Genomic DNA, 24,535 nt, shown 5'->3' on the forward strand with positions numbered 1-24,535 from the left:
AACCCTTCACCTGACTCCATCAACCTCCTGACGCCACCAACACCCCGCACCCCTACCTTCTACCTTCTTCCTAAAATTCACAAACCCAATCATCCCGGCCGTCCCATTGTAGCTGGTTACCAAGCCCCCACAGAATGCATCTCTGCCTACATAGATCAACACCTTCAACCCATTACATGCAGTCTCCCATCCTTCATCAAAGACACCAACCACTTTCTCGAATGCCTGGAATCCCTACCCAGTCTGTTACCCCGGAAACCATCCTTGTAACCATTGATGCCACTTCCTTATACACAAATATTCCGCATGTCCAGGGCCTCGCTGCGATGGAGCACTTCCTTTCACGCCGATCAACTGCCACCCTACCTAAAACCTCTTTCCTCATTACCTTAACCAGCTTCATCCTGACCCACAACTTCTTCACTTTCGAAGGCCAGACATACCAGCAATTAAAGGGAACAGCCATGGGTACCAGGATTGCCCCCTCATACGTCAACCTATTCATGGGTCGCTTAGAGGAAGCCTTCTTGGTTACCCAGGCCTGCCAACCCAGAGTTTGGTACAGATTTATTGATGACATTTTCATGATCTGGACTCACAGTGAAGAACAACTCCAGAATTTCCTCTCCAACCTCAACTCATTTGGTTCCATCAGATTCACCTGGTCCTACTCCAAATCCCATGCCACTTTCCTTGACGTTGACCTCCAACTGTCCAATGGCCAGCTTCACACGTCCGTCCACATCAAACCCACCAACAAGCAACAGTACCTCCATTATGACAGCTGCCACCCATTCCACATCAAACGGTCCCTTCCCTACAGCCTAGGTCTTCATGGCAAACGAATCTGGTCCAGTACGGAATCCTTGAACCATTACACCAACAACCTGAAAACAGCTTTCGCATCCCGCAACTACCCTCCTGACCTGGTACAGAAGCAAATGACCAGAGCCACTTCCTCATCCTCTCAAACCCAGAACCTCCCACAGAAGAACCACAAAAGTGCCCCACTTGTGAGAGGATACTTTCCGGGACTGAATCAGACTCTGAATGTGGCTCTCCAGCAGGGATACGACTTCCTCAAATCCTGCCCTGAAATGAGATCCATCCTTCATGAAATCCTCCCTACTCCACCAAGAGTGTCTTTCCGCCGTCCACCTAACCTTCGTAACCTCTTAGTTCATCCCTACGAAATCCCCAAACCACCTTCCCTACCCACTGGCTCCTACCCTTGTAACCGCCCCAGTGTAAAACCTGTCCCATGCACCCTCCCACCACCACCTACTCCAGTCCTGTAACCTGGAAGGTGTACACGATCAAAGGCAGAGCCACGTGTGAAAGCACCCACGTGGTCTACCAACTGACCTGCCTACACTGGGAAGCTTTCTATGTGGGAATGACCAGCAACAAACTGTCCATTCGCATGAATGGACACAGGCAGACAGTGTTTGTTGGTAATGAGGATCACCCTGTGGCTAAACATGCCTTGGAGCACAGCCAGCACATCTTGGCACAGTGTTACACCGTCCGGGTTATCTGGATACTTCCCACTAACACCAACCTATCCGAACTCCGGAGATGGGAACTTGCTCTTCAATATATCCTCTCTTCCCATTATCCACCAGGCCTCAATCTCCGCTAATTTCTAATTTCAATTTGCCGCCGCTCATACCTCACCTGTCTTCCAACAACATCTTTGCCTCTGTACTTCTGCCTCGACTGACATCTCTGCCCAAACTCTTTGCCTTTACAAATGTCTGCTTGTGTCTGTGTATGTGCAGATGGATGTGTGTGTGTGTGTGTGGGGGGGGGGGGGGGGGGGGCAGTGGTGTATACCTGTCCTTTTTTTCCCTTAAGGTAAGTCTTTCCGCTCCCGGGATTGGAATGACTCCTTACCCTCTCCCTTAAAACCCACATCCTTTCGTCTTTCCCTCTCCTTCCCTCTTTCCTGACGAAGCAACTGTTTGTTGCGAAAGCTTGAATTTTGTGTGTATATTTGTGTGTCTATCGACCTGCCAGCGCTTTTGTTTGGTAAGTCTCATCATCTTTGTTTTTAGATATATTTTTCCCACGTAGAATGTTTCCCTCTAATATGTCTGCTTGTGTCTGTATATGTGTGGATGGATATGTGTGTGTGTGTGTGTGTGTGTGTGTGTGTGTGTGTGTGTGTGTGTGTGTGTGTGTGGGCGCGCGCGCGTGTGAGTGTATACCCGTTCTTTTTTGCCCCTAAGGTAAGTCTTTCCGCTCCCGGGATTGGAATGACTCCTTACCCTCTCCCTTAAAACCCACATCCTTTCATCTTTCCCTCTCCTTCCCTCTTTCCTGATGAGGCAACAGTTTGTTGCGAAAGCTTGAATTTTGTGTGTATGTTTGTGTGTCTATCGACGTGCCAGCGCTTTCGTTTGGTAAGTCACATCATCTTTGTTTTTAGATATATTTTTCCCACGTGGAATGTTTCCCTCTATTTTATATATATATATATATATATGAAGAAGAAGTTATAAGTTCAATGGTTAGGAAATTGTTAAATGGTGGTTGTGTTAAGTGAGCACGAGTTGGTGAATCTGAACTGAAGAGATAAGATCCCTGCTTCAGCAAGGAGACTATATGTGGGACTAGTTCAGAAGCCTCATACTTCACAACTGACCAAGTCCAATAATTTCAAGACCAAAGCTGCTGCTGACCCATAAACCTCAGTTGGGATGAGACCAGTTCATATGGCTCATTGATAATAATGAGGGAGAGTGTAATATTCGGCACAGATCCCTGTGAAATGCTGCTCCCTTGGACCCATGGGGAGGGTGAGTGACGTACTAACTACAACCCGAAACAACTGGAGAGATAAAAACTGACTATTGGCAGGGTGTCTTAAAAGCCCACAGTTATAGATGGTAAGTAAAACATGATGGTGCAAAGCAGTGTAATGTGCCTTATGAAAGTCAAACGTTGGTATTTACAAAACATCTGTTGAATTGCTCTTTCCAACCTAAGCAGATGGCCAGTTTTTGATTGTTCCTCCCAGAAACCACACTGATGGGGAGACAGTAAGCCCCGTGACTCAAGAACCTGGCGTAATCATTGGGCTACCATCCTTTCAAGTGGTCTGCAGAGCACTTTTGAGAGACTGATCAGTCAGCAGCTCATGGATTTAGATTGGGTTTTCGCCTGATTTAAGGATTGGAAGGATGATACTATTTCATGATTACAAAGGAGATACACCCTCTAGCCAAATACAGTTAAAGACCCTGAGTAGGTAGGAGTCCTGCAATAACATTCAGATGTTGGATCACCTGATTATGAATCTAATGAAGGCCTTGGGCCATATTGTGTGACAAGTGAATAGCCTGATTGAGTTCCCAGTCAGTGAAAGTTTCACTATACAATTGAGCATGATGGGGGATAAAGAGTAGGGCGACATCTTCAATTTGATTTTTACATATCCCAAAATACCCAGGTAAGAAGAGGATACTGATACTGGCACAAAGGGAGTTGCAAGGTGTTCAGCAAGAACTAACGTATCAGTAGATACACCTCCATAAAGGAGAGAACCTGGAAAAGATGAACTTTGGCAGCACAGGACTACAGAACTTCACACACAACTGGAATGAAGAGGTATATGTTCCCAAGGAGGAGATGCAGTGCTCCCAGCATTCCTTCTTACTGCATTTAATTAGACAGTAATCCTTAGCATGGTGCCCCTTAAAAGTCTTTAGGTTAGATTCCATTACAACTATTCCACTCCAGAACTGTGATGTAATCCAAAATGTCAGTTGCAACTCCATCTGTACCTTATTGCAGATCTACATTTCAGCTACAGAATAGCTATCATCAATGTGTATGAAGTGTGTCATGTAGACTCAAAAGGCTTATAACCACACGTTACATGACCTTAGCATGTACACAGCTGAATTCAAACTAATTAGTCTACTTAACCCCCAATTACTGTTGGGTGACATTGATGGAGTATCATGTCAGGTACTGCCAACAACCTGGCCACAATAGTGGCAAAAGTTGATATTATGGAGACAGGATATAAACAGCTGTATTTTTTCTGAGCTTCAAAAGGAGAGGTGATTGGAGACAGTCTTGTATTTTGGATTTATTAATTAGGGTAGCACACACTGGGGATGACAGTCATTTCCACAACTGACACAGACAGATGGTACCACACACCTCATGAATGAATTTTCTTAAGGTGACTGGCCATAGTCTCCATAAATAAGGTTGTGTATACACCGGGAAGACACATGCCTGAAGTGCTGGCATTTAAAACACAGTATTGGAGGTCAGAAATAAAGCTTCACATTGCAGTGGTAAACCAAGTGCATCTGTGTGCAGCATTACACCCTGGTGAAAAATAAAATCCAGCACCATGTTTAGGTTCTTATGGCACCTTATGGTAACATGTACATATCCAGGTTGTATTTGAGACATTAATGACCAGGACTGGGTAGAATTTGCTATCTTAATTGGAACCACTTTTTAACTTACTGTAGGGAGACAGTTCACCAAAAACATTTTCCAGTGAACAGATGGTGTGTTGTGGGGCAATCACTGTTTTTAAAATAATTGAAAAGCCACCATCATTTCAATATCATTTACTAGATTACCGGTTTCAGCACTCTGAAGGTGCCATCATCGGATCTGAAATGTGGAGTAACATTTATAGAAACAGATGGTCTGCTTCATGTGCCATGATGTCCATATGGTTTTATAAATGTTAATCCACGTTTCAGATCCGATGATGGCACCTTCAGAGTGCTGAAATTAGTCATCTAGTAAACAATACTGAAGTGATTGTGGCTTTTCAATTATTTTAAAAACATTTTCAATATTTTTTACACAGAACACTGGCTTAGCAGAAGAAAGGACCCTCCATCTGTTCGGTACAAACAAGGAACTGAGGGGAGTAAGTGTCCTTGTTTTATTATCTTCCCATGGCGTGGCCAAGGAGGGAAAGTTCTGAAGGTTATAATGATCTGCATTGAATTGCTATCTATCTGAAGAGACTACTGGAGCCTCACAGCCACCGGCTCATAACTGATCACTTCATTATACCAAATGTCTGCCGTGGAACTGCATACTTCAAATAAGGCCTCTTCCCATGGCCAAGGGTAGCATCCTGCCAGAGCAATACTCCCTGGAGCCCCTATCTCCCTAGACTCACAGGCACTTACTCCTCAGCATGGACAGGGATGTGGCAGCTTGGGCATCAATAGTACAATCCCTCCATCGTCAGCAGACTACTAATACACTCCTGGAAATGGAAAAAAGAACACATTGACACCGGTGTGTCAGACCCACCATACTTGCTCCGGACACTGCGAGAGGGCTGTACAAGCAATGATCACACGCACGGCACAGCGGACACACCAGGAACCGCGGTGTTGGCCGTCGAATGGCGCCAGCTGCGTAGCATTTGTGCACCGCCGCCGTCAGTGTCAGCCAGTTTGCCGTGGCATACGGAGCTCTATTGCAGTCTTTAACAGTGGTAGCATGCCGCGACAGCGTGGACGTGAACCGTATGTGCAGTTGACGGACTTTGAGCAAGGGCGTATAGTGGGCATGCGGGAGGCCGGGTGGACGTACCGCCGAATTGCTCAACACGTGGGGCGTGAGGTCTCCACAGTACATCGATGTTGTCGCCAGTGGTCGGCGGAAGGTGCACGTGCCCGTCGACCTGGGACCGGACTGCAGCGACGCACGGATGCACGCCAAGACCGTAGGATCCTACGCAGTGCCGTAGGGGACCACACCGCCACTTCCCAGCAAATTAGGGACACTGTTGCTCCTGGGGTATCGGCGAGGACCATTCGCAACCGTCTCCATGAAGCTGGGCTACGGTCCCGCACACCGTTAGGCCGTCTTCCCCTCACGCCCCAACATCGTGCAGCCCGCCTCCAGTTGTGTCGCGACAGGCGTGAATGGAGGGACGAATGGAGACGTGTCGTCTTCAGCGATGAGAGTCGCTTCTGCCTTGGTGCCAATGATGGTCGTATGCGTGTTTGGCGCCGTGCAGGTGAGCGCCATAATCAGGACTGCATACGACCGAGGCACACAGGGCCAACACCCGGCATCATGGTGTGGGGAGCGATCTCCTACACTGGCCGTACACCACTGGTGATCGTCGAGGGGACCCTGAATAGTGCACGGTACATCCAAACCGTCATCGAACCCATCGTTCTACCATTCCTAGACCGGCAAGGGAACTTGCTGTTCCAACAGGACAATGCACGTCCGCATGTATCCCGTGCCACCCAACGTGCTCTAGAAGGTGTAAGTCAACTACCCTGGTCAGCAAGATCTCCGGAACTGTCCCCCATTGAGCATGTTTGGGACTGGATGAAGCGTCGTCTCACGCGGTCTGCACGTCCAGCACGAACGCTGGTCCAACTGAGGCGCCAGGTGGAAATGGCATGGCAAGCCGTTCCACAGGACTACATCCAGCATCTCTACGATCGTCTCCATGGGAGAATAGCAGCCTGCATTGCTGCGAAAGGTGGATATACACTGTACTAGTGCCGACATTGTGCATGCTCTGTTGCCTGTGTCTATGTGCCTGTGGTTCTGTCAGTGTGATCATGTGATGTATCTGACCCCAGGAATGTGTCAATAAAGTTTCCCCTTCCTGGGACAATGAATTCACGGTGTTCTTATTTCAATTTCCAGGAGTGTATATGGGTACCTGATGACCTCCCACATGAACTGGCCACCTTGCTTGGTATTGGATGACCTTCCCCACATGGTTCACCTATATTTTTTACAGAATTTGAAGAAGTTGAGGTGAAACCCAAGTACGGGGACCAAACAAAAGTTAATCATAACATGATGTCGTGTACAAAACACTAACAATGAGATAAGCCAGAATCTACATCCTACAAGCAAGCTAGGTCATCAGCAGAGAATCTGTCTTGGAGAATAAGTCTGAGAAAAGACATAGCCAGAGAATAAAATTACAACACAGGAAAGGAAGAAGTACTGCAAAAAGGAGGGGGTGGGGAGGGGAGCGCAGGGTTGCTCACCACACAAAATCCTACAAGGGTTGTGAACCTTTTTGAGGGGTGGGATGGGGGGGGGGGGGGGCAGGGGCAACAGGGAGAGAGAACGGAAACAAATATTGCAATGTAAAGTATGGGACAGGAGAAGAATGGAATTGATATAGAATACAGCTTAGTACATTATTTCTCTTGTCTCTGTTCTACTATTCGTGAAGTCTTCTGTGATGCAGTAACAGAGTTTGAAGCAACCAGAGAGTGACATTAAGAGACTGGGAAGGTCCAGATATGGACACTAATGTGGCCCACTTCTGCAGCAAACAATATTGGTCAAAAAATACAAAACTACTTCCATGTGCCAAAAATATGAAACTTGGTACACAAATAAAACAAGCACACCAATTTCACCATATCAATATATGAGTGCAGCAACCTCAAGATGATCTCTGTCCTCTTAAAATTCTACAAGTTACACACAAATTTAATTAGGTATTATTTTTAACATTCATATTTATACTCTATAATTAAAAATGATGGTTTAACAAATTTCTGGAGCCTAGTAAACAATACTAGTACCAAGAAAGGTCACAACAATCGTTATGTTTCCTGAGATTCTTCCCCACTGCTACTTTTATCTTTCATTTTCAAAATCACGAAAAACCTAGCGCGGAAAGGAATAATGAGGCCGAAGAAATTAATGTAAATTAAGGTCAAATGGGTGGCGAGAACTAAGGACATGTAACACCAGTTTCCACCTGTGGAGTTCTGAGGAACTGGTGTCTGGGGGAACACTCCAAATAGCATATGTGGTGAAACAGGCACCGAGGTCACAACTACGATGTTGTACAGGATGCTCTGCGACATGATACTGTTTGTTGCCAATGTACAATGTCTCCCTATTCCTATTCTTCCTAACTGGTAACTAGGCAGTAGTCATGCCAATGTAAAAGGCCAATGGTGTTTACATAACAGCTGGTACAAGACCTGTGTTTTTTCACAGGTGGCTCTCCCTTTGAAAGCGAATGTTCGGCAGTTACAGGGTTGGTAGAAAGGTGCACAGATCAAGTCTTGCAGCAGGGACAGTCACAGGGTTAGGAGCCATAGGGTAAGGATATGGGTGTAGAATGAGTGTAGGGTCCGACAAGGATATTGCGATAGTGATAAGAAGCTATTCTAGGTGTGGTGAGCAAAATGTCCAACACAGTGGATCTTATTTCAGGCCAAGATTTCAGGAAAACATAGCCTTACTGAAGTAGCTGATTAATACGCTCAGGCAAACTCGTAGATTAATACACTAATCTGTTACTTTGAAAAGGCTAAGATCATATCCTAAAATGAGGTCCATTCTGTCCAACATTTTCTCACTAGACCTAGAATAGCTTTTCATCACCCTCTCAATCTCTGCAATGTTCTAGTCAGAATCGTTGCTTCTACACCTATTTCCCTACCCTATAGCTCCCTGCTGTAAGACTGCCCCTATGCACCCTCCTATCACCACATATATACCAGCACCGTAACTGGCAAAGTATATACCATTAAAGGGAGAGGTAACTGTGAAACAACACTTCTTGTACCAGCTGTCATCTAGGAACTATTGGGCCTTTTACATTGGCATGACTACCATCAAGTTATCAGTTAGCATGAAAGATCCTGTTGCAGAGCATGATCTACAATGTGACAATTGTGGCCTTGGTGCTCATTTCACCAACATGCCATGTGGATTTCTCCCCCAGACACCAGCTTCTCAGAACTCTGTAAATGGGAGCTAGTGTTGCAACACATCTTTGGTTCTCGCTACCGACCTCGCCTTAATTTGTGTTAACTTCTTCAGTGTCAGCAGTAATTTCTTCACTCCTTTTTAGCTTTCTATTCTTCCCACCTCTACCACACACAATGCACTTAGCTTTTCGCTCTTATTAACTCGGGCACATCATTTTGTGAGTAATCTCTGTCCAGTGTATTACTCTTTCTTCCACCTTTAAGTTCTCAGGTTTTCAAGTCTCATCCAGTGCAGTTCCCAAATCAATCAATCTTGCCTTCTTATCCCACCCCACAAGTCTCTTCCCATCTGTGGCTCTGGCTGACTTCCCTGAATTCTCCCAATCCCCTAAAACTCATCAATCCTATTTGTTCACCCTCTTCCTTTCCTTTCCTTTCCTTTCCTTTCCTTTCCTTTCCTTTCCTTTCCTTTCCTTTCCTTTCAACCCTTCTGCCAGGAAGAGGATCCAGCAGCTCTGAAAGCTTGCTAATTTCAATATTTTTATACATGTTTTCTCCTTCCACTGCTTGGCGAGTGGATTTTTTATCTATCCAATTACATTTGAATTGTATAGTTTAGTTTTGAAAATCTCAGTAATTAATGCCTGCTCTAAAATTTGTAAAAGTTGGTTTTTCAAAACCAGCATGAGACCTTTCACTATAATAAGCTTTTATTTCAGTTTTTACTCAGAAACTGACTTTAACAGTATGACCTTCTGAGATTTAAAACCAACCTGTAGTGTCATGGGTACATTTTTGTTTGTTGTTTCACTACTTCTGAACTTTGGGGTTGGATTCCTATACTAAAACAACAGAAGTAGACCATAAAATATATATTCAAGAAAGACATTAGCTCTACTTTCAAGAAGTGTTAATATGCGACTGCTGACTACATCCTCTAAAGTGCTATGTCATCGGGAATAATATACAGCCACATAAAATTTTTTGGATAAGAAACACTAAAAAAAATAGTATAAAAATTGTATGGTATCTCAAACCACACAGAACATTGTTACCCTCATTATGTAACAAAATTTATGAAATACTTAACAGTGTGAAGTAGTTCTTAGGGTAGATAATTCATTTTCTCAACAGTATGTTTGTGTTTGGTGCTGTCAGATAACATGGTGGACTACAAGAGAGTGGCAGTGATTTGAACAATGGGTTTATTCGTAACACTTAACTGAGAAAGATAAATGTTAATCAGAACTATTTGAAAATCAAATGAGATAATTTTAGTCTCTACAAATATTAAAAATGAGTTGTAGCAGTGCCAAGATAAGAAAAGAAGTATAGAAAATGATTATTAAATATTACACCATATGCTGTGAAGTTAACATGTGCCACAATGGCTTACAATTAGCTAGAAATGGCGAATTTGGTATTGCCGCAATCTTTGATGCATAATACAGACTTACTTAAAGAAAATTAAACAGTTTTTATATTTACAAATTGTTACTGTATCATCACTGTGGGTAGAACCTCCACCTGCTGCAACAGTGAAGGACCAGCTCATGAACGAAACAAAGAAACTTAATTTGCTCTCCAAGAAGCCCCATATAGGTTACAGGATAGTATATACACCATCCTATAACCTAAAAGGGAGTGACTTTGAAACAATAGTTCATAGTATGGTATGAGATTCCCGAGATAAATTGCCTTATTTTTGCAGAATATGTCTCATGATATGAAGTCGACTAACATTTATTTACCAGGTGCATCTGTTTCACATAAATCAAAGATTTAATATTACTCATACGAAAGTGGAATCATTATCCAATAAACTGGCTGTTGTAGAATATGTCAGAATCCTTTGAAATTAGGTAAGACAGACTTCTACTACCCGGAAAAAGCCATGCATTACAAATACAAAACAGTAACTAGAAGTCAAGGTAGATGTGTGATCTATCTACATAAGGGGATTAAGTTTGAAACCTTTGAGAAAGTTGAAATATTATGTGAAATGGCAGCAAATAGGACAACAGATTAAAATATCATGGTTGTGGCTCTGTAGTTATCAAATACAGAAGGGGCAGCATAGCAGACGAGATTGCTAAGCAATGGAAATGCTAGGTTGGGTAGCTAAATGTTTAACTGTCTTTTCATCGTGCCTGTCTGCAACTCAGCATGTCAGCTGTAAGATGAGTGTGTTAGTAAGTTAATGTTTGTATGTGAAAGTAAATATAGATATAGGGTAATTATCTGTGGCAGTTTTACTTTAAACTTCCAGTTGCTTACTAATTATAGCTCTTATGCAAATAGTTTATTCAGCTCTTTTGGGCTTTATGTTACAAATAGTAAAATGAAAAGGTTACAAGCCAGAGCCATACAGACGATACACTTGTCTCAATTGAATTAAAATATCTGAAGTTAGACATAATCAAAGACTTATGTATCTTACAAGAAACATTAAAACTAATGTTCATCATGGAGAAAATACATGTGGGAAATGAGCACACCCTAAATACATTTGTTCCGTTTAGATGATAGTATGTGACTACAAATGCAATACCTGACAAAAAAAAAGTGAAGCATCCAGAAAACCCAGCTGAATGTGAATGTAACGTATATAAATGAATAGAGTTGCAATTCTCTATGACAGGTAGAACAGTCACCAGAGTGAATTACTGTTGTCCATGTTTTGTGTTGTTACCAGGCTTGGTATCATACACTGCAAAAGGAGCATGGACAGCATCACATGTTCAGTGATCACTGTGAAGAACATGGAGATATCACATAATTGTATGAGACAGCATTATCAGCACCTGAAGGAATTTGAAAGGTGCCTCACTGTCTAGCTCCATTTGGCCATCTGGTTGAATCCTATTTGGCCAGCTTTCAAGCCCTGCAACATTGAGATTTATGAGACTCTTTGGATGTAACAGTGACTTTATGTTTGACTGCATAGGAGCATAGTGGTAGGTATATTCACATGAAGGTTCTGGTCAACCAAGTATGACCACCACAAGGGAGGGTCACTGTATTGTGTACCAAACACATCATAACCCCTAAATGTCTGTGTCTTTATCTGAGAAAAAGTGAGGGACTCTACACCATTCCATCTCATCCACTACCAGTTGCTGAAGACTAGTAGTTGCTGGACTAGGGGATTAAGGTCTCATACGTAGTCTGTCAGTAACACCACAGCACAGATGGTTGGATTTGGGGTTGTGCTGTGACGGGGAAGCATGGGCTGCTGATGAATGGTGTCATTGTGTTCAGCAATTAATCGCAGTTCTCCACTATCCCAGATGACCACCCCATCGGGAAATATGGCAGTGACATGAGGAGATGTCCCATTCTCCCAGTGTTCTGGAGATAGACAGTGTTATTCCTGGCATGATAGTAGGGAGCCATTGGGTATGACTTCTGGTCACAACTGGTGGTGATCGAGGGAACTCTGACAGCAAAGTGGTATATCACATACATCTTGTCCTTGTGTGTTTCTTCTTATGCGACACTATTGTTGGGCCTTTTTTTTTTTTTCAACAGGACAATGCTCATTCATACGTGGTACATGACTATTAACTTTCTGTATGATGGTGAGATACCCCCATGGCAAGCAAGATCACCCAGATCTGTCTCAATATAACGGGACAACCAACTTACATGTCAACTACATCCCAGTGGCCAGTATCCAGAAGATTTTGGAGCAGTTACAACAGTTGTGGGATAGCTTGCCTCAGGAAAGGATACAAAAGCTTTATAACACCCTTCACAACCCTTGAATCAGTACATACATCAAGGACCGAGGCAGCGCAATGGGATACTGTTAAGCAGGATCATAATGTCAAGTTCTGACTTTATGATGTTATCACTGAAATAACATCGAATGCCCCTCAGATTAGATTAGATTAGATTAATACTTCTTCCATAGATCATGAATACGACACTTCGTAATGATGTGGAACGTGTCAGGTTAATAAAAGATGTCTGTACAAGATATTACATTACACAAAATATTGCACGACACTAATGTTTAAGTTTCCCCCTCCCCCCCCCCCCCCCCTCCCTTAATTTTTAAATGTTGGTTGAGTATCTGTCAGGCTTTTGATGCTGTTTGGTAGGTGACCAAAGACTCTTGTGGCAGCATAATTTACCCCTTTCTGTGCCAAAGTCAGATTTAACCCTGCATAGTGAAGATCATCCTTTCTCCTGGTGTTATAGCTATGGACACTGCTATTACTGTTGAACTGGGTTAGATTATTAACAACAAATTTCATAAGTGAATATATATACTGTGAGGATCCCTAGATCCTTAAATAGATGTCTGCAGGATGACTGTGGGTGGGCTCCAGCAATTATTCTGATTACATGTTTTTGAGCGATGAATACTTTTCTACTCAATGATGAATTACCCCAGAATATGATGCCATACGAAAGCAGTGAATGAAAGTAGGCATACTAAGCTAATTTACTGAGATTCTTATCACCAAAATTTGGAATAACCCTAATAGCATACGTTGCTGAACTCAGACGTTTCAGCAGACCATCAATGTGTTGCTTCCAGTTTAACCTCTCATCAATGGACACACCTAAAAATTTTGAAAATTCTACCTTAGCTACAGACTTCTGTTCAAAGTTAATATTTATCAGTGGAGTTGTGCCATTTACTGTATGGAACTGTATATACTGTGTTTTATCAAAATTTAAAGAGAGTCCGTTTGCTGAGAACCACTTAATAATTTTGTGAAAAACATCATTTACAATTACATCACTTAGTTCTTGGTTTTTGGATGTTATTACTATACTTGTATCATCAGCAAAAAGAACTAACTTTGCATCTTCATCAATTTGGAATGGTAAGTCATTAATGTATAACAAGAACAGTTAAGGACCTAAGACCGAACCCTGTGGGACCCCGTACTTGATAGCCCCTCAGTTTGAGGAATCAGCTGTTGTTTTAACATTACATGAACCACTTATTTGAACTTTCTGCATTCTTCCAGTTAAGTATGAATTAAACCATTTGTGCACTGCCCCCCTCAAACCATAATGATTTAGCTTATCTAAAAGAATTCCATGATTTACACAATCAAAGGCCTTTGAGAGATCACAAAAAATACCAATGGGTGATGTCCGGTTATTCAGAGCATTTAATATTTGATCAGTGAAAGCATATATAGCATTTTCTGTTGAAAAGTCTTTCTGAAAACCAAACTGACATTTTGTTAGTACTTTATTTTTACAAATATGGGAGGCTACTCTTGAATACATTACTTTCTCAAAAATTTTTGATAGAGCTGTCAGAAGAGAGATTGGGCGATAGTTGTTGACATCCGACATATCCCCCTTTTCATGCAATGGTTTTATAATGGCATATTTCAGTCTATCAGGAAAAACACCCTGCTCCAAAGAGCTATTACATACGTGGCTGAGAATCCTACTTATCTGTGGGGAACAAGCTTTAAGTATCTTGCTGGAAATGCCATCAATTCCGTAAGAGCTTTTACTTTTCAGTGAGTTTATTATTTTACCGATTTCAGAGGGAGAGGTTGGTGGAAATACAGTTGTTTCGAACTGCACAGGTATGGCCTCTTCTATTAGAAGCCTTGCCCCTTCTAGTGAAGATCTAGAGCCTATTTTCTCCACAACATTTAAAAAATGATTATTGAAAATATTTTCAATTTCTGATTGTTTGTTAGTACACTTGTCAGTCAGTTTTATGGCACTTAAGTCTTCCTGTGTTCTTGGTTGCCCTGTTTCTCTTTCAAAAATATTCCAAATTGTTTTAATTTTATTATCAGTTACTGATCTCAGACATGATACACATGCTTCTGGACTTTTTAATAACTTTTCTTAGTACCGCACAATAGTTTTTATAATATTGAACAATTTCGGGGTCAGTACTCCCTCAGCCCAAGAAGTTTCAGTTCATTTCCCCTCTCCTCCAGGTTGCTTCGTTTTTCGTGTTAGGCGGTGTATAACAAGAACTTTCAGCTGATAAGAAATGCTATAATCTACTAGCCATCGTCTTCAAAATTGTTAACATATCCTTGCCTCATAAGATACCAAGTGAGAAGAAGACAAACAGATTTAATAAGGTTCACGTTGAAGACATGTTAAGGAGAGTCTGAATAGTATTATGATTTGTATAGCTTTACCAGCTCTTATGTAATAAAAGGAATATATGTGAGTAGAAAAGATTCAGCCATGCCTTAAAACAAAACAAAAGTAAAAAGACTTGTGCAATAACATCCATATTTGACAATAAGGTGCAAACCATCTGGAAGACAGACAGCAGTGAATGTAACAGCAAAAGGTGTATACGGAGAGAGAGGATTTTCTTTACTGATAAGGCATAGGAAAAAACCCACAATGTAGTCACTGGACTTAAGTATTTTTTGGAAAACACTACACAACCAGAAAGTTTGCACTGACTGAGGTGCAAAATGTGCTTGCTGTGTTTAAAAAAAATGAGCAGCTTCAGTAGGGAAATTTATGGATTGAATGTGACAATGTCAAAATGTGGACCAGATCATCTAGCAAAATTGATGACATGTAATGAATATATGCATCCTGCATGCCTGGTTCAAAATAACACTTAAGTATACAAAAGGTCCTGGGCTTGTAGCCATATCGATTGGACCACAGATGACTGGAAATCTGTGGCCTGGTTGTATGAGTCCTGAGTTCAGTTGGTACGAGCTGATGGTAGGGTTTGAGTGTGGCACAGCTCCCATGAATCCATGGACCCAGATTGTCAATAAGGCACTGTGCACATTGGTGGTGGCTCCATAATGGTGTGGTCTGTGTTTCCATGGAATGGACTGGGTGCTCTGGTCCAGCTGAACTGATCATCAACTGGGAATGGTTATGTTCAGCTACTTTGAGTCCATTTGCCACCGAACAATGATGGAATTTTTATGGGTGACAATGCACTATGTCACCAGGTCACAACTGTTCACAATTGGTTTGAAGAAAATTTTGGACAGTTACATGGAATCTGCTAAAACTCAAGGGGATGGGGGGACATCAGAAGGACCTGACAAAGATGCAGATAAAATAAGTAAAAAGGTTAAATGTCTTTGGACAAGTCAGTTAAAGTTATAAAACGCAGAATACGAGCAGCTGCTCGAGCGTCATCAGCTAAAACATCCGGTAAAGTAGATGGCAGGGACAGGATAACACGAAATTGACTAAAACGGGGACACGACAATAAAACATGGCGCACTGTTAATGCCTGACCACAAGGGCACTGCGGGGCTGGGTCACCGGAGAGCAGGTAGCGGTGGCTAAACCGGCAACGCCCAATCCGCAACCTGGTCAGAAGGACCTCCTCCCACCGAGATGGTCGGGAGGATGTTGTCCAAGCAGTTGGGAGCGGTTTTACTGCCCGGAGCTTGTTTCCTTGGAGGGATGACCAAGCATCCCACCACAACGACACAAGCCTCTTACATACATCCCCACGAACGTCAGATGACGGGACACAATGGGAGGCTGGCCGAGGCAGGAGGACTGCAGCCTTGGCTGCAGCATCCGCAGCCTCATTCCCAGGCACTCCTACATGTCTGGGAACCCACAGAAAGCTGACAGAACGACCATTATCAGCGAAAGAATGGAGGGACTGCTGTACCCGTTGAATCAAGGGATGGACTGGATAGGGAGCTCCAAGGCTCTGAAGAGCACTGAGTGAGTCAGAGCAGAGTACATACGATGAATGGCGGTGGCGGCGGGCATACTGAACGGCCTGATGGAGAGCAAAAAGCTCGGCCGTAAAGCTGGAACATTGGTCGAGGAGCCGGTAGTTAAAGGTGGCGGCCCCGACGACAAAGGCACAACCGACACCGTCGTCAGTTTTGGAGCCATAGGTGTAAATAAAGGTGTGACCGACAAGTCGAGCACGAAGTTCGACAAACCATGAGCAATACACTGCAGCCGGAGTACCCTCCTTCGGGAGTGAGCTGAGGTCGAGATAAATAGGAACCGGAGCCTGGAGCCAAGGTGGTGTCGGGCTGTCGGGCTCTCACCCTCTCTGAAGGTGGTAGGGAGGGCAATATCCAATTGTCGAAGCAGGCGATGGAAGCGGACGCCGGGGGGCAGCAGGGCAGAGACATACAACCCGTACTGATGGTCGAGAGAATCGGCGAAGAAGGACTCGTAAGAGGGGTGGTCGGGCATAGACAACAGCCGGCAGGCATACCGACACAGCAGTACGCCACGCCGGTAGGTCAATGGTAACTCGGCAGCTTCAGCATAAAGACTCTCGACAGGACTAGTGTAGAAGGCTCCGGTCGCAAGACGTATCCCCCGATGGTGGATGGAGTTGAGCCGGCGTAAGAGGGATGGCCGAGCGGACGAGTAGACGAAGCTCCCATAATCCAGCTTCAATCGGACTATGGACCGATACAAGCGAAGCAGGACAGTGCGATCCGCTCCCCAAGATGAACCGCTAAGAACTCTGAGGACATTAAGGGAACGTGTACAACGGGCCACCAAATAAGAGACATGTGGAGACCAACACAGTTTCCTGTCCAACGTGAGCCCTAGAAACTTAGTTGTGTCCACGAATGGGAGAACAACGGGACCGAGATGTAAGGATGGCGGAAGGAACGCTTTATATCGCCAAAAGTTGATACAAACCGTCTTCTCTTCAGAGAACCGGAAGCCATTTGCCACGCTCCATGAGTAGAGGCTGTCTAGACAACGCTGAAGGCAGCGCTTCAGGAGGCATGTTCTCTGGGCACTGCAGTAGATCGCGAAGTCATCGACAAAGAGAGAGCCTGAGACATTAGGTGGAATGCAATCCATAATTGGATTGATCGCGATGGCAAAAAGGGCTACACTCAAGACGGAGCCCTGAGGCACTCCGTTCTCCTGGAGGAAGACGTCGGACAATACGGAACCCACACGTACCCTAAACTTTCGATCCGTTAAAAAGGAATAAATAAAAAAGGGGCAGGCGACCGCGTAGGCCCCACCTGTGCATAGTGTGGAGGATACCTCCTCTCCAACAGGTATCATAAGCCTTCTCCAAGTCGAAGAACATGGCTACCGTTTGGCGCCTTCGCAAAAAGTTGTTCATGATGAATGTCGACAAGGTCACAAGGTGGTCAACAGCGGAGCGGCGGCGACGAAAGCTGCATTGGACATTAGTAAGTAGTCGTCGAGATTCAAGAATCCAGACTAACCGAGCATTAACCATGCGCTCCATCACCTTACAGACACAGCTTGTAAGAGAAATGGGGCGGTAACTAGAAGGAAGGTGTCTATCCTTCCCGGGTTTGGGTATAGGAACAACAACGGCGTCACGCCAACGCATGGGGACTTTACCTTCAGTCCAGACGCGATTGTAGGTACGAAGAAGGAAGCTTTTGCCCGCCGGAGAAAGGTGTGCCAGCATCTGAACGTGAATGGCATCTGGCCCCGGAGCAGAGGACTGGGACAGTGCAAGCGCACGTTCGAGTTCCCGCATAGTAAAGGGGGCATTATAAGTTTCTAGATTCAGCGAGTGGAAGGAACGTCGCCGAGCCTCTTCTGCCTCATTCCTGGGAAGGAAGGCAGGATGGTAATGGGCGGAGCTTGAAACCTCCGCGAAAAAGCGGCCAAAGGCGTTGGAGACAGCCACAGGATCAACAAGGACCTCATTACCTGAGGTCAGGCCAGGTACTGAGGAGTGGGCCTTAATGCCCGACAGCCGGCGCAGGCTACCCCAAATGACGGAAGAGGGAGTAAAACCGTTAAAGGAGCTGGTGAAAGAGGCCCAACAAGCTTTTTTGCTGTCTTTGATGACTCTACGGCATTGTGCTCGGAGTCGTTTGTATTCAATACAATTCGCCAACGTAGGATGGCGGCGAAAGCTGCATAAAGCACGTCGTCGAGCACGGATAGCGTCCCTACAAGCCTCGTTCCACCAGGGGATGGAAACGCGACGTGAAGAAGAAGTAGTACGAGGAATGGAACGTTCGGCAGCATTGATGATAACAGCCGTGAGGTATTCGACCTGACTGTCACAACTGGGAAAATTGTGGTCCGGAAAGGTCGCCAGGGAGGAGTAAAGTCCCCAGTCAGCTTTCAGTATGTTCCAGCTCGAAGGACGTGGGGATGGGGTGTGGTGCAGGAGACGAACAACACAGGGGAAGTGGTCGCTCGAATAGGTGTCAGAAAGGACATACCACTCGAACCAACGGGCAAGAGTGGTAGAACAGATCGAGAGGTCCAAGTGGGAGTAGGTATGAGTAGAGTCCGAGAGGAAAGTCGGGGCGCCGGTATTGAGGCAGACAAGATTGAGATGGTTGAAGACATCCACCAAGAGTGAGCCTCTTGGACAGGATGCAAGAGAGCCTCAAAGGGGATGATGGGCATTGCAGTCGCCAAACAATAAGAACGGCGAGGGAAGCTGAACGATCAGGTGCATCATGTCAGCCCGACTAACAGCAGATGACGGTGGAGTGTAGATGGTACAAACTGAAAAAGTAAAAGCAGAAAGAGTAATGCGGACAGCTATTGCTTGGAGTGGGGTGGTCAATGGGATGGGATGGTAATAGACATCGTCCCAAACGAGCAACATGACCCCATGAGCTGGGATACCGTCCACAGGGGTGAGGTCATACCGCTCCGAGGTATAGTGGGTAAAGGCAATACGGTCAGTCGGGCGCAACTTGGTTTCCTGGAGACCAAGGACGAGCGGACAGTGCAGGCGGAGGAGCAGTTGTAATTCCTCCTGATTAGATCGAATACCTCTTATGTTCCAATGAAACAACGCCATCGCTAGTCAAAAAGTTGGGGGAACGAGACGGGAGAAGAGCTGGTCACCTCGACGGCCGCGGAGGGCCAGGTTGCGAGGGAACAACGCTACAACCGACAGGAGGCAGATCCGGTTCCATCGACTCGCCGCCAGCTGCGGCCACTGTCCCTAGTTGTGTAGGACGGGCCGCATCATTTGCCGACGAAAGGCTGGCGGAGCGTCTGGCAGCAGAGCGTCCCGGCGAAACTGAGGACGGCCGGGAGCAGCGACTCACGGATGGAGCGTCAGACGAAACGCGCCGGGGTGGAGAGGGGGATAGAGACTTCTTCTTGGAGGCCTTCTTGGAAGGCCGAGGAGGCACAGGGATGGTGGGCTGGACCCGAAGAAGGTCCTCACGCGCGGGGTCCGTTTTGGAACGCCGGACCTCGGAAGCTGGGGTCCGGAACGTTTCCCCAATGGACGCCTGAGAAGATGATCGCTTCTCAGGCGGCATGGGGGGAGGAGGAGGAGGAAGGGTGGCCCCTGGGGCAGAGGGGGTGGGGGCCACGGGGGAGGAGGATTTGGAAGGGAGGGATTTGGGAGGCGGAGGCAGAGCCCCGATGGGCGGAGGAGGCGAAGGGGGGACAGGATAGGGGTGAGGATACCGCGGAAGGAGTGGACACAACTGAGGCAAACGAAGTGGTCAATGGCACGGGATGGAGGCGGTCGTACTTCTTCCGGGCCTCAGAATAAGAGAGCCGATCCAAAGTTTTGATTTCTTTTATCTTCTTCTCCTTCTGATATGCGGGGCAGTCTGAGGATCTAGGCGAGTGGACGCCAGGACAATTAATGCACCGAGGTGGTGGGGTGCATGTATGTTCCTCACGAAGAGGACGTCCACAATCGCCACAAAGGGGATCAGCCTCACACCGTGACGACATGTGCCCAAAGCGCAAACACCTAAAACAGCGCATAGGAGGCGGGATGTAAGGTCGCACGTCACACCGGTAGCACATCACCTTTACCTTCTCCGGGAGAACGTCCCCCTCGAAGGCGAGGATAGAGGCCCCGGTGTCGATGCGACGGTCTTTGGGGCCGCGCTGGACTCGTCGGACGAAATGCATGCCTCGGCGCTCCAGGTTGGCCCTGAGCTCCTCATCAGATTGTAGCAGGAGGTCACGATGAAAAATAACCCCCTGCGTCCTATTAAGTGCCAGATGTGGGACAATGGACTTTGGGATGTCCCCTAGGCGGTCGCACGCCTGGAGCGCTGCCGACTGTGTGGTGGAGGTGGTCTTGATAAGAACGGACCCCGAACGCATCTTGCTGAGAGCCTCAATTTCCCCAAAGATGTCCTCAATGTGCTGAGCAAAGAACATGGGCTTGGAGGCGGCGAACGTCCCCCCATCGGTTCGAGAACAGACCAAATAGCGGGGGAAGTACTTCGCCCCAAGCCGGCAGGCCTGTCCCTCCTCCCAGGGAGTGGCCAAGGGGGAAAGGGCAGGAGAACCAGAACTAGAAACGGTACCTTTTCTTTTGAAAGACTCGGCCGCAGAGCGACCTTATACGTGTTGACGTTTCATCTGCGAAACGTCCGCCCCGATACCACCCACTCCGACCAGGGGCTCTCCCAACGGGCGCCACCCAGCCGCAGCAAGGGCCACCTGGCAGGATGACCATTGCCGGGAGTCCTGATGCCCCAAGGAGACGGGCATCTACTCCTTGGCCGACGTGGGGAGGGTGCAGCTCAGGTATCGGCAGTACGATCCCTGTGTTGTCAGGGGGCTACAACCTAGAGGGTACATGACGACCCCACCACAACGGGCTGGCTACCGTGCTGGATTTCTGGTGCCATGGAAAGTCCATCATGATCGCTGGGGCAGATGGAGATGCACTATGGGCGTAACTTGGACAACCCATCAGGCGTTTAGGCCCAATTTGAGGAATAGTGGGTATGGTTACAACGCCGGTGCAATGCTGAGTGCCAAGGTCTTAGTGCACTTAGGACCAGTGGTACACCACGTAAGGTGTCCTTCCCCAAAAGGCTCGTACTTCAGTAGAATTTTGAAAAATGGAGGTCAAACCCCAAGGGGGACCATCACATGGAAGGCCGAAACAGTTGAAACTCCTTTTAGTCGCCTCGTACGACAGGCAGGAATACCTCGGGCCTATTCTTACCCCGGACCCGCAGGGGGGGGACAATTAGAGTGAATGATTTAGTCATCCAGATTGCCCAGCATGAATCCCATTGAAAATTTATGGGACATAATCGAAAGGTCAGTTTGGTGCACAAAATCCTGGCCTGGAAATACTTTCACAATTATGGACAGAATTATACAGGCAGAGTGGCTCAATATTTTTGCAAGGGACTTCCAACAACTCGCTGAATCGATGCCACATCAGCTGCTGCATTGCATTGGGCAAAAGGAGGTCCAACATATTAGAAGGTATCTCATGACTTGTCACCTCAATGTATTTCCCCTTAGGAAAGAATGTCTTTGTGTTGGTATTCCAATGCTGAAAGTTGTCTATTATGCCCCAATATATATTCATAGAGTCTTTGGTACCACTTGAAAAGAGGGCAGTGGTGATAATATGTAGCATGATACCCAAAGCTCATTGTACACACAGCTTCAGTAAACTGAAGATTACACCTCTGTCACCCTTATAGAATTTGCAGTATGCAAGGCACATGAATGAGAACTAATGCAGAAGCCAACAGTAAGACATGTGCTATAATTATAATACCAGGCACAAAGAAGATCAGGTATCATTCCACTACGACTATAAAAAACAACAGAAGCATTCTGTAAACAAATCAACTACACACTTCAAAGTCATACCTCAGTGTATCAGAGAGCTGCCAGATCAATTCGAAAGAGAAATTCAACATTATCTACTACAACAAAGTACTTACAAAACTGATCAATTTACAGTTGAGAATAAGAAAATGGCATGATAATACTATATTTCTTATTACACCTTTAGTATTAGGATATGATAAACCAATGAACAGAAACATAGTGCATACTTATTTTAATGTTTTTATATTGGTATCAGTAATATACTGACATATTTAATGCCACAACAATTAATAAATTATTGTATATGTATGTACAGTAGCTGTAAAGACAGTTAATGCATTGCATGACCTCTGCACATGTCCAACATAGTAAAAATTCAGTTCAGTTTAGCAAGCTTCTACTCACTCGAAAGTAATTTTAAATAATGAAAAATTCTATGTATTCAGTAATAATACTTATTCAAAACCTTGTGAAAGGTACTAACAATTACAAGATCAAATTATCTGAATACTCACCTATCATCGCTTTTAGCTTGACAGCACACATCATAAAATCATCAAATGTTATTTTCCCGTCTACAGTTCCATACCTATGCATCAGTATGTTCAGTATGTGGTTGTTTAACCTGTAACCTGCAGCATTTAGTGCCTGTCTCAGCTCAAAAGCACTGAATACACCAGAGTTTTCTTTATCGTGCATTTTGAATATGGTCTGCAAGAAAAAAATTCAGTTCTGTTAATTATCAATACAAAGTAAATTTTTAATTTTGAACAGTAGTCTATGTTTAAGCACATGGACATAATTCTAATAAATGCACATATGATTTAATGAAAAAAAATACAAAATGGATTATATTAAGAATGAACATATTAAGTGTCTAAGATTTTGCAGTAGCCACCAGAAAGATCGCAGGAAACGCACATCGGCACGGCGCGTCACGGACAGTAGTTGCCGCAAGTAAAGTCCCACCCACCAGAGGGCACGTGAGAATTCGGCCACACCCTCTGCCGGCGTAACAACAACAACTCAGGCAGCACGGGCCATGCCCAGCCAGTTCATATCAGGCATGCCTAGCAGACAGTCCCAGTCTACACTAGGTGAAGTGCAACGGAAACGTGAATCGTGTTACTACACAACTGGCGACGAGTAGGGTCGTTCTTTCGCGTGTTGAGTTATCATTCCAGTTTCGCAGCTTAACCACAGCACGGAGGATTTAGTGCGGGTTTTGGTTGAGCAGCAGACGGAGCTCATGGCAACCATGAAACAAGTGCTTCCGGCAATGCTCTCCATGCAGTCTGCTCCAGTGCCGTTCCCTCCTCCCTTTAACCCGTATGATGAGACAGCGTAGGACTGGGACGCATATGAACATTGCCTTTGGCAGCATTTCCAGGCATTTCACGTTGCCGATTCGGAGGTATGTCGTGCTCTTTTCTTGTCTTGGATATCTCCCTCACTGTACCAAGTTTTGCGGCAGCTAGCGCTGTTGCAGGAACCCTCGTCCTTGTCTTTTGACGCATTGTGTTCATTGCTGCCTTCCTATTATCACCGCTGCACGCATGTTGTGGTGGCTAGGGTTGAGTTCTATAAATGCAAGAAACAGCCCCATCAGTCTTACTGGGCGTGGGCTGCTACGCTGCACGGTCTTATTTATTTATTGTTCCGTGGGACCAAATTAAGGAGAAATCTCCATGGTCATGGAACAAGTCAATACATGAAATTATAACACGGTATTAGAAACAGATAAAATGAAATATAAAAAAACATATTCAGGTGACAAGTCGTAAGTTTAAATGAAGAAAATCAACAATGTAACACTGGAATTTGCTTAAATTTTTAGCTCTTCCAGGAGCCCCTCGACAGAATAGAAGGAGTGAGCCATGAGGAAACTCCTCAGTTTAGACTTAAAAGAGTTTGGGCTACTCCTAAGATTTTTGAGTTCTTGTGGTAGCTTATTGAAAATGGATGCAGCAGAATACTGCACTCCTTTCTGCACAAGAGTCAAGGAAGTGCATTCTACATGCAGATTTGATTTCTGCCTAGTAGTAACTGAGTGAAAGCTGCTAACTCTTGGGAATAGGCTAATATTGCTAACAACAAACAACATTAAAGAAAATATATACTGTGAGGGTAACGTCAGAATTCCCAGATTTTTTAATAGGGGTCGACAAGACGTTTTCGAACTTACACCACATATAGCTCGAACAGCCCATTTTTGAGCCAAAAATACCCTTTTTGAATCAGAAGAATTACCCCAAAAAATAATACCATACAACATAAGCGTATGAAAATATGCGAAGTAGACTACTTTTCGT

At 45.1% G+C, this 24,535-nt stretch overlaps 1 protein-coding gene across 4 annotated transcripts in view; it reads right to left on the reverse strand.

Annotated features, from left to right (window-relative positions):
• The window catches only part of LOC126479405 (calpain-A), a 611,071-nt gene that overhangs the window by 8,825 nt on the left and 577,711 nt on the right, over positions 1-24,535 (reverse strand). For all 4 annotated transcript variants that reach the window (XM_050103784.1, XM_050103782.1, XM_050103785.1 and 1 more), the window contains one exon: positions 22,739-22,934. In XM_050103784.1, coding sequence (XP_049959741.1) covers positions 22,739-22,934 — 196 coding nt within the window. The remainder of the gene's footprint in view (positions 1-22,738; positions 22,935-24,535) is intronic.

Source organism: Schistocerca serialis, chromosome 1, assembly GCF_023864345.2.
Source record: "Schistocerca serialis cubense isolate TAMUIC-IGC-003099 chromosome 1, iqSchSeri2.2, whole genome shotgun sequence".
NCBI lineage: Eukaryota > Metazoa > Arthropoda > Insecta > Orthoptera > Acrididae > Schistocerca > Schistocerca serialis.